General features: G+C 38.7%; 2 protein-coding genes across 10 annotated transcripts in view; one reads left to right on the plus strand and one right to left on the minus strand.

Annotated features, from left to right (window-relative positions):
• Nucleotides 1-4,263, plus strand: Rpa-70 (replication protein A 70). 2 transcript variants are annotated; one of them, XM_071792178.1, is made up of 13 exons: nucleotides 1-179; nucleotides 251-298; nucleotides 786-997; nucleotides 1,072-1,217; nucleotides 1,326-1,416; nucleotides 1,500-1,662; nucleotides 1,752-1,956; nucleotides 2,277-2,389; nucleotides 2,457-2,623; nucleotides 2,902-3,136; nucleotides 3,229-3,312; nucleotides 3,400-3,594; nucleotides 3,800-4,263. In XM_071792178.1, the coding sequence occupies exons 1-13, from the start codon at nucleotides 150-152 to the stop codon at nucleotides 3,923-3,925; spliced, it is 1,815 nt and encodes a 604-aa protein (XP_071648279.1). In that variant the 5' UTR covers nucleotides 1-149; the 3' UTR covers nucleotides 3,926-4,263. The 2 variants fall into 2 exon arrangements, with proteins under 2 accessions (XP_071648279.1, XP_071648280.1); XM_071792179.1 differs by lacking the exon at nucleotides 3,800-4,263 and having other exon boundaries at nucleotides 3,380-3,513.
• A 421-nt stretch (nucleotides 4,264-4,684) lies between these two features.
• Snap25 (Synaptosomal-associated protein 25kDa) overlaps nucleotides 4,685-15,356 on the minus strand; it is an 80,135-nt gene continuing 69,463 nt past the window's right edge. For 5 of the 8 annotated variants that reach the window (XM_071792193.1, XM_071792192.1, XM_071792189.1 and 2 more), the window contains one exon: nucleotides 4,685-10,615. In XM_071792193.1, the coding sequence (XP_071648294.1) occupies nucleotides 10,553-10,615 (63 nt within the window). In that variant the 3' untranslated portion in view covers nucleotides 4,685-10,552. Of the gene's footprint in view, nucleotides 10,616-11,573; nucleotides 14,950-15,356 lie in introns of those variants that run through there. The other 3 variants (XM_071792194.1, XM_071792191.1, XM_071792188.1) reach the window with 1 other exon arrangement.

The raw sequence follows: 15,356 nt of genomic DNA on the forward strand, positions 1-15,356 counted from the left end.
ACATTTGACTCGACGTGTCAACCGTTCGTGGTGTCAACTATTCGGCGGGAAACAGCGGAACGGAAGATAATATCGACATCGTCGGTCTTTTTTTGTTGGATAAGCAATCAGTAGGACTTTTCTCACCACGCTGATAATAAACCGCAGTCATGTATAATTTAACGGAAGGAGCGTTGGAGGTAAATCTGTTGAAAGCATTGTATTGTTATTGCGTTGTATTTGTGTAACAATCGACATTTCATCGTTTCAGAGAATCATGCGGGGCACGGACGTCGAGAAACCGGTGCTCCAAATATTGGTGAGTATAGAATTCAGTAGCAAGATTTTGTAACTTCTTAACGACAGTTTCGGTATCGTTATGCAGGTACTATATACGGTAAAAAAGCTGCGCAACAATACCGAAACTGTCGTTAAGGAGTTACAAGAATCCCATTTCTGATCTGTCACGTCCTCGTAAGTCGGCGCATCAAAATTATTTATCTCGAAAACATGACTTTTTTTACAGAGCAAGGTCTACTCAGCAGAGTCAGGACAATTGCTTCTGTCATTTTTATGTAGATTTTTATCTAACTTTAAGTGTTTGTTATATCTTGATATATTATGCATCATGACTCATGATATATATGTCTATCACATTAGAAATATTTCAATTGTTAAGTAAACATTTTAATTGTAAAAAAAATTATGATGTTGCACAGGACTGATGCTTTGGATGTGCAAGAGAAGTATTCTACTTTGTAATTTTCAGTGAATGCTATTCTAATAATCGTGTAATAATTTTACAGGGTTACAAAAAACTACCAAGAACCGTTAATAAGGATGGTGGCGCTACTGATCGCTACAGATTGCTAGTGTCCGATGGACAGAGGTTAAACTCGTTCACCATGTTGGCAACTCAATTAAATAATCTTATCACGGATGAAATTTTGACCGAGAATGCAATCTGCAGAATATTAAACTATCACTTGAGTTCAGTGAACAACGGTGGCAAAGAAAAGTATTATTTACACCTTACTTTTTGCATTAAAATAAGTAAATAATTCAAGTGTCAAGCATATTTTTTTCTATTAGACGCGTGATACTGATATTGGGTATCGAGGTGTTGGTTTCTGGCAGTGAAGTTGGGTACAAGATAGGCAATCCAACTAATATAGACATTAAATCAGATGCTGAATCCACATCTACATCCACAGCTGCAAGTTCTCCTTTTCCAACTAGTGAGTATATCGTTGGCTTGCGCCAATTGTGTCTAGAATAAATTACCAATTAACTTGTGTTTGCAATATTTTTTTGAATGGATTTTTTAAAATCTGTTTTGCTAATAGATGGTGCAGCCAAAAGGAGTTCTTCAAATCATTATGCCTCTTCTGATATATCTACTACACCAATCGCTGCATTAAGTCCTTACCAAAACAGGTAAGAGAATTCTATTCTGTATAAAATATATTTAAAAATACACAACATTGAAGATGGAGGGACAATGATAAAATTGTTTTTAGATGGGTGATCAAAGTTCGTGTGACTAATAAGTCTCCAATCAGAACATGGAGCAACTCCCGTGGAGAAGGCAAGCTTTTTTCCATGGATCTGATCGATGAAAGCGGCGAAATTCGATGTACCGCATTCAGAGATCTATGTGACAAGTTCTATGACATGATAGAGGTACGCGTCATATGACTGAAATCAACGATGGGTATATGAAACTTTTTCTCCATGAAGGATTAAGTTGTCGAGTGTTTTTATTTATACAGCCTGGAAATGTGTATTATATCTCGCGGTGCACACTGAAGGCAGCGAACAAACAGTTTAATATGTTGAAAAACGATTACGAGATGACGATGACCGGCGATACAGAGATCGTCCCTTGCCACGAAAACAGTGATGACATCCCGACGTTGCAGTTTAACTTCTGTCCCATAAGTCAAGTAGAAAACAAAGAAAAAAATGTCTTAATAGGTACAGTAATAAAAGCTAATTGAATCTTAAACATTGGTTACGTTAATCAAATGATTTTTTTCATCGTTAATGTGTATCCTCGATAATTTTATCTATATCAATTGACAACATTTATTTCTTGTTATAATCTTATCTCTAAACTAAATGGCAATTAAATGTTATCTCTAAGTATCAATTGCAAATCGCCCTGCATTAAAGTTTTACTGTATACGATAATAAATAACAATTTGAAAATTTGAAATATGATATAAAATAAGATTTGGTAAATATATAATTGGATTAATTTGAAAATTATGGGTATAATGATTCATTTGTAATAGATGTCTTGGGCGTCGTTACAACTTTCAACGATGTACAACATATTATGCAACGAACTACCGGCCGAGAGCTCTTGAAGAGAGATGTTAATATCGTTGATGACAGCGGCACAATGGTGAGCAGTTTATTGACAGATTTTAACATTTTGCTGTTACGGGTGAATAAACAAAATTGTCTGTTAGGTGTGCGTTACACTGTGGGGAAAGCAAGCCGAGGACTTTGATGGTTCTAATAATCCGATCTTAGCCATTAAAGGAGCGCGTGTCGGCGAATTTAATGGTGGAAAAAATTTATCCCTTATAAATTCCTCCGTACTTGAAAAGGATCCTGATCTTCCTGAAGCACACAGGTATATTCAAGCTGATTCTGAATTAAGGCAATTCTAACTTCGTAATTATAATTAAAATTTATTTGTAATTGAGAGAAATAACCTCATTTTACGTTTGCTCTTTATGTAATTTTTAACGTTAATTAATTTCTTAATTATGTCTTTTATTAGAATTTATTGTTATTTAGATTGGCGTTTCTAAATTTCTTTGAAAATATGCTGTTGTGAATATATAATTTTGGAAATCCAATATAATTACATAAAAACACAGTATAACATTTATATGATACATATTTCAGATTGCGCGGATGGTACACTGCAGTCGGCCATTCGGAGAACGCTAAATCATTGTCTAGAGCAGGTGGAAGTGGTGACTTCAACGCGCCGTTGTGCACTTTCCAGGAGGCGACCGAAGCTCGATTGGGGGAAAAAATGAATCTCCCAGATTCATTTACAGTGGTGGCGATCGTTAACATGATTCGCGTGGAAAATGCCATCTACAAGGCGTGTCCCGTAGATGGTTGCAAGAAGAAGGTGAATAGTACGCGACACGAATAGAATTTTTAAAATATTTCCAAACTATTTCAAAAAATACGAGTTACTGTAAAACTTGAATTTAATTTCAGTTAATCGATCAATCTACCGGAGTATTTAGATGCGAAAAGTGTAACAAGGACTATCCAAATTTCACGTATCGCTTGCTGGCAAGTGTATGTATATTGTCTTCGCATGGTTCTTGTTTATTTATATTGAAAGTATCTTCTGATATCTGTTCAGTTTATTGTAACAATTCTCAGATGAGTGTAGTAGACGCAACAGGCAGTCGCTGGATAACTGCCTTCAGCGAAGATGCTGAGAAAATATTAGGCATGTCGGCGCAAGAGTTGGGGGAATTAAAGGAAAACGATAACGACGCTTATATGCAGAAATTCGACGAAGTGAATTTCAAGAGGTTCTTATTCAGTTTAAGGGCGAAATCAGAATTTTTTCAGGTAATCGATACAGTGTACATTTTATCATATTAATAAAATTTTTTCCACAATTTTCTCTTAATTTTCATAGCAGTCTATTTTTTACCATTGTATAAGTCATATTCTAAGTTAATCTTATATTCAGTGGTATTATATATTTTTTTCACATATGTATATTAGAAAATAATATATTAATACATTTTCTAACAATTTCTACGTTTTCCAGGATGAGATGAGAATAAAACACGTCTGTACGTCAGTCGCGCCGCTAAATTACAAGACTTACCTAGTACATCTGATAGACAAAGTCTCCAAGTTGGTACACATCGAGAAATTGGAATCTACTAAATAAGATTTCGTACGTTTTGTTAAAAAGAAGTTTAAGAAGATGATTAAGCTTATAAGTTTGTGCGTTTAATTGAAGTATTATGATTGTTTCTGTATTTTTTCCAAGTGTCTTTTATTTAGATCGTTTCTATTATTCAATGAAATTCGATTATTATTCAATGTAAAATAAGAAAACCGAATGCATCACGTAAGATAAAATTAAAATTATATTAATCACATTAATCGATTATCGTTACTTTCCACCAAGATATTTATAATTTTTTTTGTATTATGATTATAATATCACATTTATTGTACCTGCAACACGATTTTTGTAAAATAAATTTCTGATTTACACATTGATGTTCGCGTTTTTATTAATTGATCAGTAACCAATATGATTGGAAAATATGTTTCACTACTGTCGTTGCCTCAGCTTTCTCTTCAGATCCTAAGATTCTTACAGAGTCTCTTCAGAATTATTCCGTACAACAGCGATGTAATAACTACCTAGATTGTAATGTGAAATGTAATTTTTGTCGCGTTGTGAATATGTGTTCTGACACAAGGTGCGATAAGATCGTTACGCAAAGCGGATATCCTTATCAGAAAGATGGCTTGTCACACTGTAAGATTCCGATTTATCTTTGATAGTGTACAATTGAATTTTCAAGTTCTTAAGATTCCGCAAATCGTTCGTAGTTATCTCCGTGTATTCTTTTGGTTTGGACGACGACTCCCGAATCTCGAAGGAAATCGAAAGAACGAAGGACTCGGAGCGGCATACAATATTTGATAGTTTATTATTTGCCAAGAAGTAAAATACACAGGCATTTGTTATAATGGTACTGCCGAGGAGTAAACTTCTTTTTCTTTTTTATACGATATACGGTATCGTAAATAACATCTAGCGACATTATAATCAGTACTAAAAAGAGAGAAGCTGGTCTCGTGTCCCGCCTTTTTCCCTGCTTACATCAGTAACTTTACAATTTACAAATGCGTTTCCCAAGCGCCGCCTTCCTCATTCTCGTCGCCAGCTTTACATCCGTCGCCGTTCTGCTGCGTACGGATTGCACGAGTGCCTCGATCAAGAATTACCCTCCACAACACCTTGCACGTCTGCACGGTGGTCCCAAGTACGTACATTTGTTTCTCGCACTCGTATTTCGCGGTAAGTACATACACGAGGAGGTGACTCGCACCTCCACGCACGTTTCCGAAGCAGGAATCGATCGCGATGGAACGAGTTCCGACGGCTTAATCGCAAAATCAATTGACACTTTGGATCAACTATCATTTCATGAAGTCTAGAAAATAAATCAAAAAGGAAAAAAAATGCTACAAACTTTTTTTTTTCTAGATATTTCAGTTATCGTATATCCAATAATTGAATAAGAAAAAATATAATCACGTTTATGTTAATATAAGAATATTATTGAAAGTACGTGATTCCAGCGCCGATCGGAATGTAAAAGTTGGATTCGATCTCGTGCCACAGTATCGATTCCCGAAAGTTTTACGCCTCTAGTCGCAAATTGAGGTCGCATATCACATTGCCGGCAGTTCCGCTGGAGCTCTTTCGATCTCCGTTAACGTTAACTCTCGATGCGATTAGCTATGTCAAAATATGTAATGTCGCTTAGGAGATATGGAATGTTTTTCCGTATTCGTATACAGAGTGCCCCCCGGATATGTCGAATATTTCTTCAATTTCGTCAATTTTTACTCGACACATCTCGACATATTTGCCAATGAATATTCTGGGGAAATCCTGGAGCGAAAACGATTAATTAATCGACGAGTTTATAAAATTTAATACTCGATCCAAGCTGATTACCTAGACAGCACCATGTCCAAAATCGGGACATAAGACGTCTTAAAGACGTCATTAGGTCGATATTATACAGAATGGCTGTCTTGGCAGTGTTTTATGCCTTAAGTCTTTGTCTTATGTAACGCACAATACTGTACAGTATTGTGCGTTAAGGCCTTCACACATAAAATGCCGTAAGGACGTAAAACGTAAGCGTAAGAAAATCGATCAATCCCAATCAAGTATTTTCCCCTTCTGGAGTTACGGACAGCACAATACTTGATTGGGATTGGTCGATTTTCTTACGCTTACGTTTTACGTTCTTACGCGATTTTATGTGTGAAGGCCTTTACATAAGAAAGACTTAAGGCATAAACACTGCCAAGACAGCCATTCTGCTTAGACCCTTAGATCTTATATATTTAAGATCGTCTTACGTCTATAGTCAAAGGCAGTCTTAAGACTCCATCCAACCAATAAAATGAGCTGACTGAATACCGGCCATAGACATATCATTTCATGGACATGCGTGCTGTCTGGAAAAATATTAATTTCAGGACCAATTCTAGTACATAAAATAAATTCTTCCATCTTAATCCTTGAAATCAAATTCATCGATTTTTATTGAAACTAAACGATTTCAAATACTGGGAATTGCCTCGAACGTAAAATTGTATTCAAAACAAACGCTCTTATTCCTTCGTCTCGATCAGTTCCGGGGCAGGCGCATCCGACAGTCCCGGGACACTCTGCGCATTTACAGAAGAGCATAATTTTTATCTTAAATTCCGGATTTCCTGCGCTTCTCATGCGCTGTTCGTCCCTCGCGTCATTATTCGTGTTATGTAATCTCTCGTTCGCGCAAGATCCCTCTTTCGCTCTCTCTTTCTCTCACTCTCTCATACGCACATACGCATCTTTCTTATCTCATCCTCCTCACTCCGTTAGTTTTTTTAAATCGTCGTATCTCTACTGATCTATCTACCTAATTACCTGTTCTATACATTATTTGTGTGTACGTTTGTGTGAGTAGGTGTTTAAAATGTACCACATAGACCTGCTTCGATATGACTTAATCGTCGGGATAAAAAGGGGCCGGGGGAGGAAAGATGAGGACAGTAATAAGGGGAAAGGGGCGGATAATATTCATAAAATAAGTACGTAATCTCGCAATAGGCGGTGTTAAACAGTAACGACGAATTTAACAAGTACAATATTGCTCGATCTCGTGTTATATTTATATATTTATACGTATGTATATTTAGATCTATTCTTTACTCGTTTATTTATGTATAATATATGTATAATATGTAATAAAGATCCTCTCCGCTCTCTCTCTCTCTCTCTCTCTTCTCTCTCACTCGCTCGCTCGTTTGAAATAGCCTTCTTTCGCACCCCTCGTCTCTCATCTATTTGGAGCTAATTAAAAAAGGGCTCACCGCGTTCGCTCTCTATACGGCTATGTATATGCATAAATACACACACACACACACACACACACACACACACACACACACACACACAAATAAATGACGTATGCACCCCGGCCGTCTTCCCAGACAGCACGCATGTCCAAAATCGGGACATAAGATGTCTTCTTAAAGATGTCTTTAAAACGACTTATGTCCCAATTTTGGACACAGTGCGATCTGGGCTGCTTCTGCCACGTTATTTTTAACGTCCCGACCCATGCGGAATCAGTCTTCCCTTCGACGAGGAACTTCATCGGCAACTTTCAAATCTTCAACATCGCATGTCTTTCGAAAGCTATCGGTGACACGAATACCGTCGTCGAAGGAAACGAAGGATCACAAGATTAACCAAGATGTCTATTTATAATTATTTAAAATCTTTCTCGACCTAAGTGATCACTATACGCCTAATAATCTCGCGTCGTAGCACAATCTCTCTCTCTCTCTCTCTCTCTCTCTCTTTCTCTCTCTCGCTCTCATTCTCGGAATTCATACGAACTCTGTCACTCCTCTTGTAACACATTCGTTCGACGAAGCGTTCAAAGGGCATTTTTTCCCTCTCCGAGAGAAAGCAAAGGACAAGCGAAATCGAAAAGGCTACGCAGTTATTTGTGCTCGATCCTTACTAGCCGCGCCGCTTGAGATCGACACCCGTTGGCTATTGTCTGCTCTCTTGGCATCTCAAAAGTGCACAGCGCGCTAAAAAGGAGGAAAAGTCGCGATAGGTGCAAAAAACTTCGATACTCGGATCTCGTAATTTGTGACAAATTGGTGAACTAGCAAATTTACAAAACTATATCGATGAATTACTCTACCCCGGCCCTGGCGTACCTCTTAAAAATTGTCGCGATACCAATAAGAAATTCACTACGTGAGAACCTCTCGCTATCTCTAGCTGTTTTAGTAAGGTTCACTCCAGGATCATGAGTGATCCAGGTTGTTCAGGATCACCGACGGATGTCAATTCTCGAGCTGCGTCAGGTTTCTCTACCGACCTCCTCTCCTCATCGTATGATTTAACAAGGTAGGTACGTCGCCCTCGTGTAAATACAGTAATGTACAATCTTTCTTTGGAGTTAAACCTTACTGTGATCTCGGCGCGATTGGCGCAAAAGGGGAGAATTAAGGGACAGGGCGGGTGAGCTGGATTGGATAGAGGCAAGGGAGGGTTAAGGGAGATAACACCTACGTTCTACGAGCTGTCGAATGCGAGTCGAGCTTTAAAAAAAAAACGACGAAAGAAGACCTCGCTTTATCTGCAGCTTCAACTGACTCCTAATAATCAACGTGGCTGAATGCGTTATCTTCGTTGCTTCGATTATCTCGTCATATAAGTCTTCTGCTTCTTCTTTTTCTACTTGTCCTTCTTCTTCTTCTCTCTCATCCTGCTTCCTCGTCCTTCGCGTTCGTGATTCCGCTCCCTTCCTCCTCCAAGTGTCGCCGTGATCTCTTCGCGTACTTATCGTACGTGAACACCCGGCGAAATTCGCAAAACGCTCTCGAAATTACTCAATACTGACCTCGGGAATACGCGTAATCGATCAAGGGGGAAAACAACGCAGGGTCCCCCCTTGTATTTCGGGGGAGACTCGAGGGAGAGGGAGATTAGGATGTTGCTTCTTTCGTTTGTAGACAGGATCGTTGACACGCTTCGAGGGTGATCCTCGAGTGCAAATTGTAATCGCGGAGAGCGGCAATATACGATGAGACAAATAAATAAAGCTTGTACTCGAAATGTTTTTTCTAAACGGGAGATAAGTGTAATAATTTTTGTACTATTATCTTGTTCCTTTCTCTTTTTTCCCCTCCGTTTGTTTCTTGCGCTTTCGATACAATCCCGTCCTACTCTCTAGAGTCGATTAAACCGAGAAAATTGAATTAATTGCTGCAATTTTTCGTGCATTTAATCTTCCCGGTATGTGTACGTGTATGTACGTGTGTGTGACTAACGAAAGGTATATATATATATATATATATATATATATATATATATATATATATATATATATATGTGTGTGTGTGTGTGTGTGTGTGTGTGTGTGTGTGTGTGTGTGTGTGTGTGTGTGTGTGTGTGTGCGTGTGCGTGCGTGCGTGTGTGTGCGTGTGTGTGTGTGCGCGCGCGCGCGTGCGTGCGTGTATTAATTTTTATTTAAGTTCCATCGTTCAACGCGCTAACTCTGCCGGCATAGAGAACGAAGCTGTTCGTTCCCGAACCGGAGATTGGATTTTAGCGTTTTTTCCGTTTTTTAAACTACGCGATAACTCGACGCTTTTGCCATGCTAGAAAAAGATTTCATCGGCTTCTTCGTTGTGATCGGTACAATAAGACTGTTCCGTTAATCTTAAGTTAGAGATCCGTTTTTAATCCAGCTTTGATGACCGATTAGCCATCATCTAAATGCCTCGAAACATTCGCCTCGAATCTTCGAAGCTCTGCATCGGCGGATTATTGCCATTGTAAAGACAAAAAGCCCGTCTCGGAGATTAAATCTAATTTTTAGTTGCAAAATGTGAATTAGTAAGGTTAAAGATGGAAAATTAAATTGGATGTTTTCGACGCTAAATGAGGAACCGGACTTGTACGGTCAGATCTGAAGCCGAAAGTCAGATGCAATCTCCGAATTTGTAACGTGCGAATTTGCTTCGTATATTAACCCTAAACTTGCGAAAGCTAAGAAAGTAAAAAAATTTCGTTATACGAAGGAAATGCAGAGTAGATACTCACCAGTTCACCGACAACCAATTCAGCGTTTATTTTTCTTTCACGTCGATTTTCTCCGCATTATCGTTCGCGGAGTGTATTATAATTTAATATAATATAGCTTAAGAAACTGTGCCAAAAATCCGAAAAACGTCCCAAAGATTCCAAGTCCCTTTACATATCGTCGCGATGATTTTTAGACGCCTATGGCGATGTGACGCGTGATTCAAACGATCTCTTATTACGAACGAAAAAGGACATTACGAAATTCTAAGAATTATAGTTTACAGAATCCACTCAGTCAAGTTTAGGGTTAAGTATTTTCATTAAGTATTACATATTCTGACGATACCGAGCTCGAAAAGTACCGGCCGGTACTCGGTATCGGTGAAGATGAACGAAAAAACAACGTTCTAACAGACGTAACGCGATTATAGATCGCGAGTATACGATCGAGTAGACTGTCGAATGTAATTGTGCTGATTGTTGTTGGTGTCGATGTTGTTGTTGTTGCTATTGTGTTGTTGTTGTTGTTGTTGTTGTTGTTGTTGTTGTTGTTGTTGTTGTTGTTGTTGGTGTTGGTGGTGGTGGTGGTGGAGGGTGATGGTGGTGACGCTCGTGGCGGCCGACGGGGCGCGGATAGTCGACAGAGAGTGTGGCCGCTTACTTGAGTAGTTGATGGGCTCGCTCGTTGGCCACCTGTATCCTCGTCTCGTTTGATTCACCCTGCGTGTCAAAGAACAAGAAAAAACAAGAACGCATTGTCATATATGCGAGCTGCGAACGACGAGGGTCGATCGACGATGCGGATCGAGGCTCTTCCAGGGATTGGAACCGCTTAACGCTGCGGAATCGTTATTTCTCTTGAGGATTTTACGACAAATGAGAGATTCTTGGAAAATTTGTCGCTCGTAACGTCGACGCGTTTTCGTTAGCGCGCGAAGAAACGGGGGTCGATTGCGGGGATGTCAATTTGATGAAATGTTCTGCGGAGCGTTTTTGCGCTGACGCAGTGAATTTCGTGTTACACGCCGGGGACGAATAAAAAAAAGCTTGTTAAGAAGAATCTCATTCGAAAATTACTTCGCTATAATGACAAATTGATTTCTATTCCGCCACACCGAAGCAGCGACAGCGAGACGCGTTTGCTAGTTGATATTTCTGTTTCAGCTGCGAATTTATTCGATATTTTCCTATCTTGCTAACAAAAAAGATAACATCGGATAATTCATCATTCAGTGTTTGCCAGTATCTAGATAAAATTATCCAGATGATCATCTAGATAAAGAAATAGAATCATGTATTATCTTATTTACACGAAAAAAATACAAAATATATTCATCTTCATCTTAGATTAAAAAATCATCCCAACAAACACAGAAAACACCGAGTGCGCAATTTGATAGCAAATTGCGCACTCGGTGTATTCTGTGTTTGCTGGAATGTTATCTTTATCTAAAAATTATTTAATGTAGTAGGATTTTTATTCTTTCTGTCATTTTTTACCGCCGTTTAAATTAAATTCGATCCAGAATGCATAAAGACCTATTGTGTAAAGACCTATTTTTGAAAGAAGTAAATTATTTATACTGTAAGAATGTCATGATACTCGAAAAACAGATTAACTTCCAGTAGTAACAGAGAGGAAGATTTCTTCCGCAATGTTAAAAAAAAGAGAATAATATGCAAACAATTATTATTATTAGTGATAACATTGAAGCACTTTCGTATTTGGAATCTAAATCGAAGCACCTCCAATCTCTCTTATAAATTTTCCAAATATTAAAAATATTTTTCTTAAATATAATACATACATCCCTGTCATCGTCGGTGCCAGTAGAGCATCTTTTTAGTTTAGCAAATAAGTTTACTCCGTCGAAACCGCTTATCAGATAAAACATTTGAAACTTTTATTTTTGAGAAATAAAAACTTAAAATAAAATTGTGAGTAGGTATTGTTTTAATATCCCTTTTATAATCGGCGTAATTCTTTTGATAAATTTTTATAAATAGTCTCATAAATTCATCGCAGATTATTTTGAAATCATCTACGGCAAACACCGTCCGTCATTATAGCGAGATTTATTTTCACGCGTCAAACAAGCGTTAAGTTTCCGCCGCAAAATCTCTTTCCATTCGTGCGCGATTTCAGGAAGACTACGTGTCAGAAATTCTCCAAGAATCCCGAAGCTCATTTCTCAGGCTCATTTCTCCCTGCGTATACCGTACACGGCTAATAGTCGATACGGTCGCGAACATATCAACTTGAGTCGTGCGGCTCCGCGCAAACCGTCGGGATAAAATTTCTGCTTTTTCGCGACGTGTCAAGCGTGTTAACCTGATCAACCTCGGGGAACATCGGAGCGAAAGCGACTGACAGAGAACGGTGCGGTCCCGATACCGGGAGTTCAAAAGAATTAAGGCTCATGTAGTGCGATTCTGTAACTCGTTATGCTGTCGTTATGTGCGTTTATTTTATAACGACAGTTGCGTAGGTATATAATAAAAAAGCTGCGCAACTGTCGTTATGAGAACATAACGACGCATAACGAGTTACAGAATCGCACTACTGGGCTCTTTCCCGACATCTTGCGAGACTGTGACGTCAAAAGCGAGAAATGTTGAGAATTGACACGTTGAGTATTCTTGCATGCCATTTCCAAATAAAAAGGTATTTGCTTAAAACAACACTTCAGATCACTTCAGCACACTTTGAAAATACTCCTAGATTAGGGTAGGTCTATCCCTTTCCCTTGACAATTAATAAACAGCAGCAAAATGAATGTAATACGAAACCTAGTCATGCGCCTGCGCATAATCCTGCATCGTATCACATTCGTTTTACGGTTGTTTAATAACTGTCAAAAGAAAGGGATCCAGCTCGGAGTATTTTTGAAATGTACTGAAGTGATCTGTACTGTAGTGTTATTTTAAGCAAATATCTGTTTATTTGAAAATACCATGCAAGAATTTTCAACGTGACATTTCTCACTTCTGACGTTACATTCCAACATGGCCGCGGCGAGTATCCAGGAGCCGTCGGCGACAGCGACGATGACGCCCGTTCGTGACACAATCACAACGAGAATGACAGCACGTGTGATGGGTCTTGCAACAACATGTGTTATAACAATGGGAAGCGATGACACATCCCAGTGCGATGCTCTTACCGCTTGCGATAGCCACGATACATAAGTATATCACGTTTCTCCTTGTCGAAATAAAATATCCCTCGAGAGATAATTTATAAATCGTCCAGGATTATGCTTCAGACAATGAAGAATAAAATTTAGGAATATTAGATCGCAATTAAGTTAATTATTAATTGCAGCAATTATTAAAAGGACAAATTCCCTTCTATCGACTTCGAGATGCACAAAGTGCACTTCGAGTTTATTTTATTATAGCGACGAATTCTCTCTGACAAATTTGGAGCCGATCTTTCTCTGACCAAGAAAAAACAAACCCCGAGACCCTCGTTGCATTTGACTCAATAAAGATTTTTCGCGAATTTACGAGTTTCGAGAGTACTGGCAAGATATATTCCTCGCGCGATCCCGGCTATGCAAATACCAGATCGGCCATTCCCACGAAGAAGCTCTTTCGTGTATCGCGGCTATCGAGCGGCTGTTCACTGTATAGATATCGTCGTACATATCGACGGAGAGCTTAGTAATGGTGATAGAAGTAAGTAGAAGTGGTAGTTATATTTGGTGGTGGTAGTTTTCCGTTGTTGCATAGGTTGCTTGCGGATCGGGTTGGTGCCCAGGCAACGACGAGAAAATAGCAAAAAGGGAATGGATGATGGACGGGGGACTCACTCGCAGAGCTGAGAATATTCGAATAATCCGATATATTCCAAACGTTTCAACAGCTAGATATCACGTTCCAATTGTAATATTATCATCCCCTCGGCCATTCTGATTAATTAAATATTATAGTCGGATGTACGGTGACGTAACTCACGGCAAATCGAGCATAATATAATATTCGCGCGCATATACAATGCTATGCGTTAAATCTACTCGATAAATCAACATTCAAATAATTCAATTCGATGACTAATACCTAAGCGCGTGGATTTTAATTTAGCACTTAAGGGGGAATGCCTACCTAGAAGCGCGACAAAAAGGCAATTTTTGTGAATTTTTTTAAGGAAACCTATATGAATTATGGTATTGGCATTTTTTCTACATGAAAGTACACACTTTTAAGAATATGTTAAATTTTTTTTATTAAAAAATATTCAATATTGGCGGAGTATTCTTGGGTTCTGTCGATTGCCGCAAAAAAAAGGTCCTCCGCAGTGACCACTCCCATTTCATTTGTAATCATCAGAATAAAAAAACCAAAAAGATTATTAAAATTGACACTATAATTTAGTCTTTGACGTAGGGGTTTTTGAAAATATCGATTTTTGACAAAATGGCGGGCGTTTGAATTTAAAATAGCGATTTTTAGAGAAAAATTCGGGTTTATTTTGCCGATAAAAAAAAAACTAAGTCACTTTAAAAAAAATCCTACGACAAAGACTAGATAATTATGTATAGAATAACCACTAGAAATTTCAAATTAATCGGTTCAGCGGTTGCCGAGATATTTTGGTCACCGATTTTTAACATGGTTTCGAGAAAAACGCGTTTGAAAATTGAGCAATGAATAAATCGCGAAATTTTTCAACTTACATAGAATCATCGATTCCAGGTCTATAATATAAGTCCTCCACCTTGCTTGGAATGCAAAAATTGAACAATCGATTTTTTCGAACTTTCTAGGTAGGCATTCCCCCTTAACATCTATTCCTTCACTCGCGCCTCGAATAATCCCAGCCCCGAGATCCGAATGTCAGGCCTCCCTACGTATAATACACATAAGAGTACGCGTGGTATAATTTCCATTTCTCTTTTCTTTTTTTGTTCGAAACGGCGTCTCTGTGATATGCAACTTGTAGAGCTCGGAGGAGGCGGATACGGATGGAGACAGACAGAAGACGCATTTTACTTGAGCAGGGCGTGCGCACGTTGGTTCGCCACGGCTATCCTCGTTTCATTCGACTCGCCCTGCGGATTATCAGTTCGGGTTTCGGTCACAGAGGTGTGTGGGGTGTGGGCGTGATAAGCGGTTGTGCGGCTTAAGTTCACCGGCGAGTGGTGCACAATCTCTCGTCGCGTCGGGTTTTGTAGTTCCGCACGAGATTCACAACCCCCGTTCGGTATCCTTGCTTTACATCTCGCTCGATTAGATCGTAGCGAGCCTCACTGTATTAGTCGCTTACGAAAAATCATCAGCTAGCTGATCATTATGTAACGATACGATCGATAACTGATACATCATATACAAATTTTACGCGACGTTACATTCAAAAGGAATCTGCACTTGAATTCCGATGGTAATAAAATGAAAAGTTATACTCGATTGATATCTCTCGCCTGTTTCCTTTTCCCGTCTGATTTGTCTCTAAACCTTT

The sequence above is a fragment of the Temnothorax longispinosus genome, chromosome 11 (assembly GCF_030848805.1).
Source record: "Temnothorax longispinosus isolate EJ_2023e chromosome 11, Tlon_JGU_v1, whole genome shotgun sequence".
Taxonomy (NCBI): domain Eukaryota; kingdom Metazoa; phylum Arthropoda; class Insecta; order Hymenoptera; family Formicidae; genus Temnothorax; species Temnothorax longispinosus.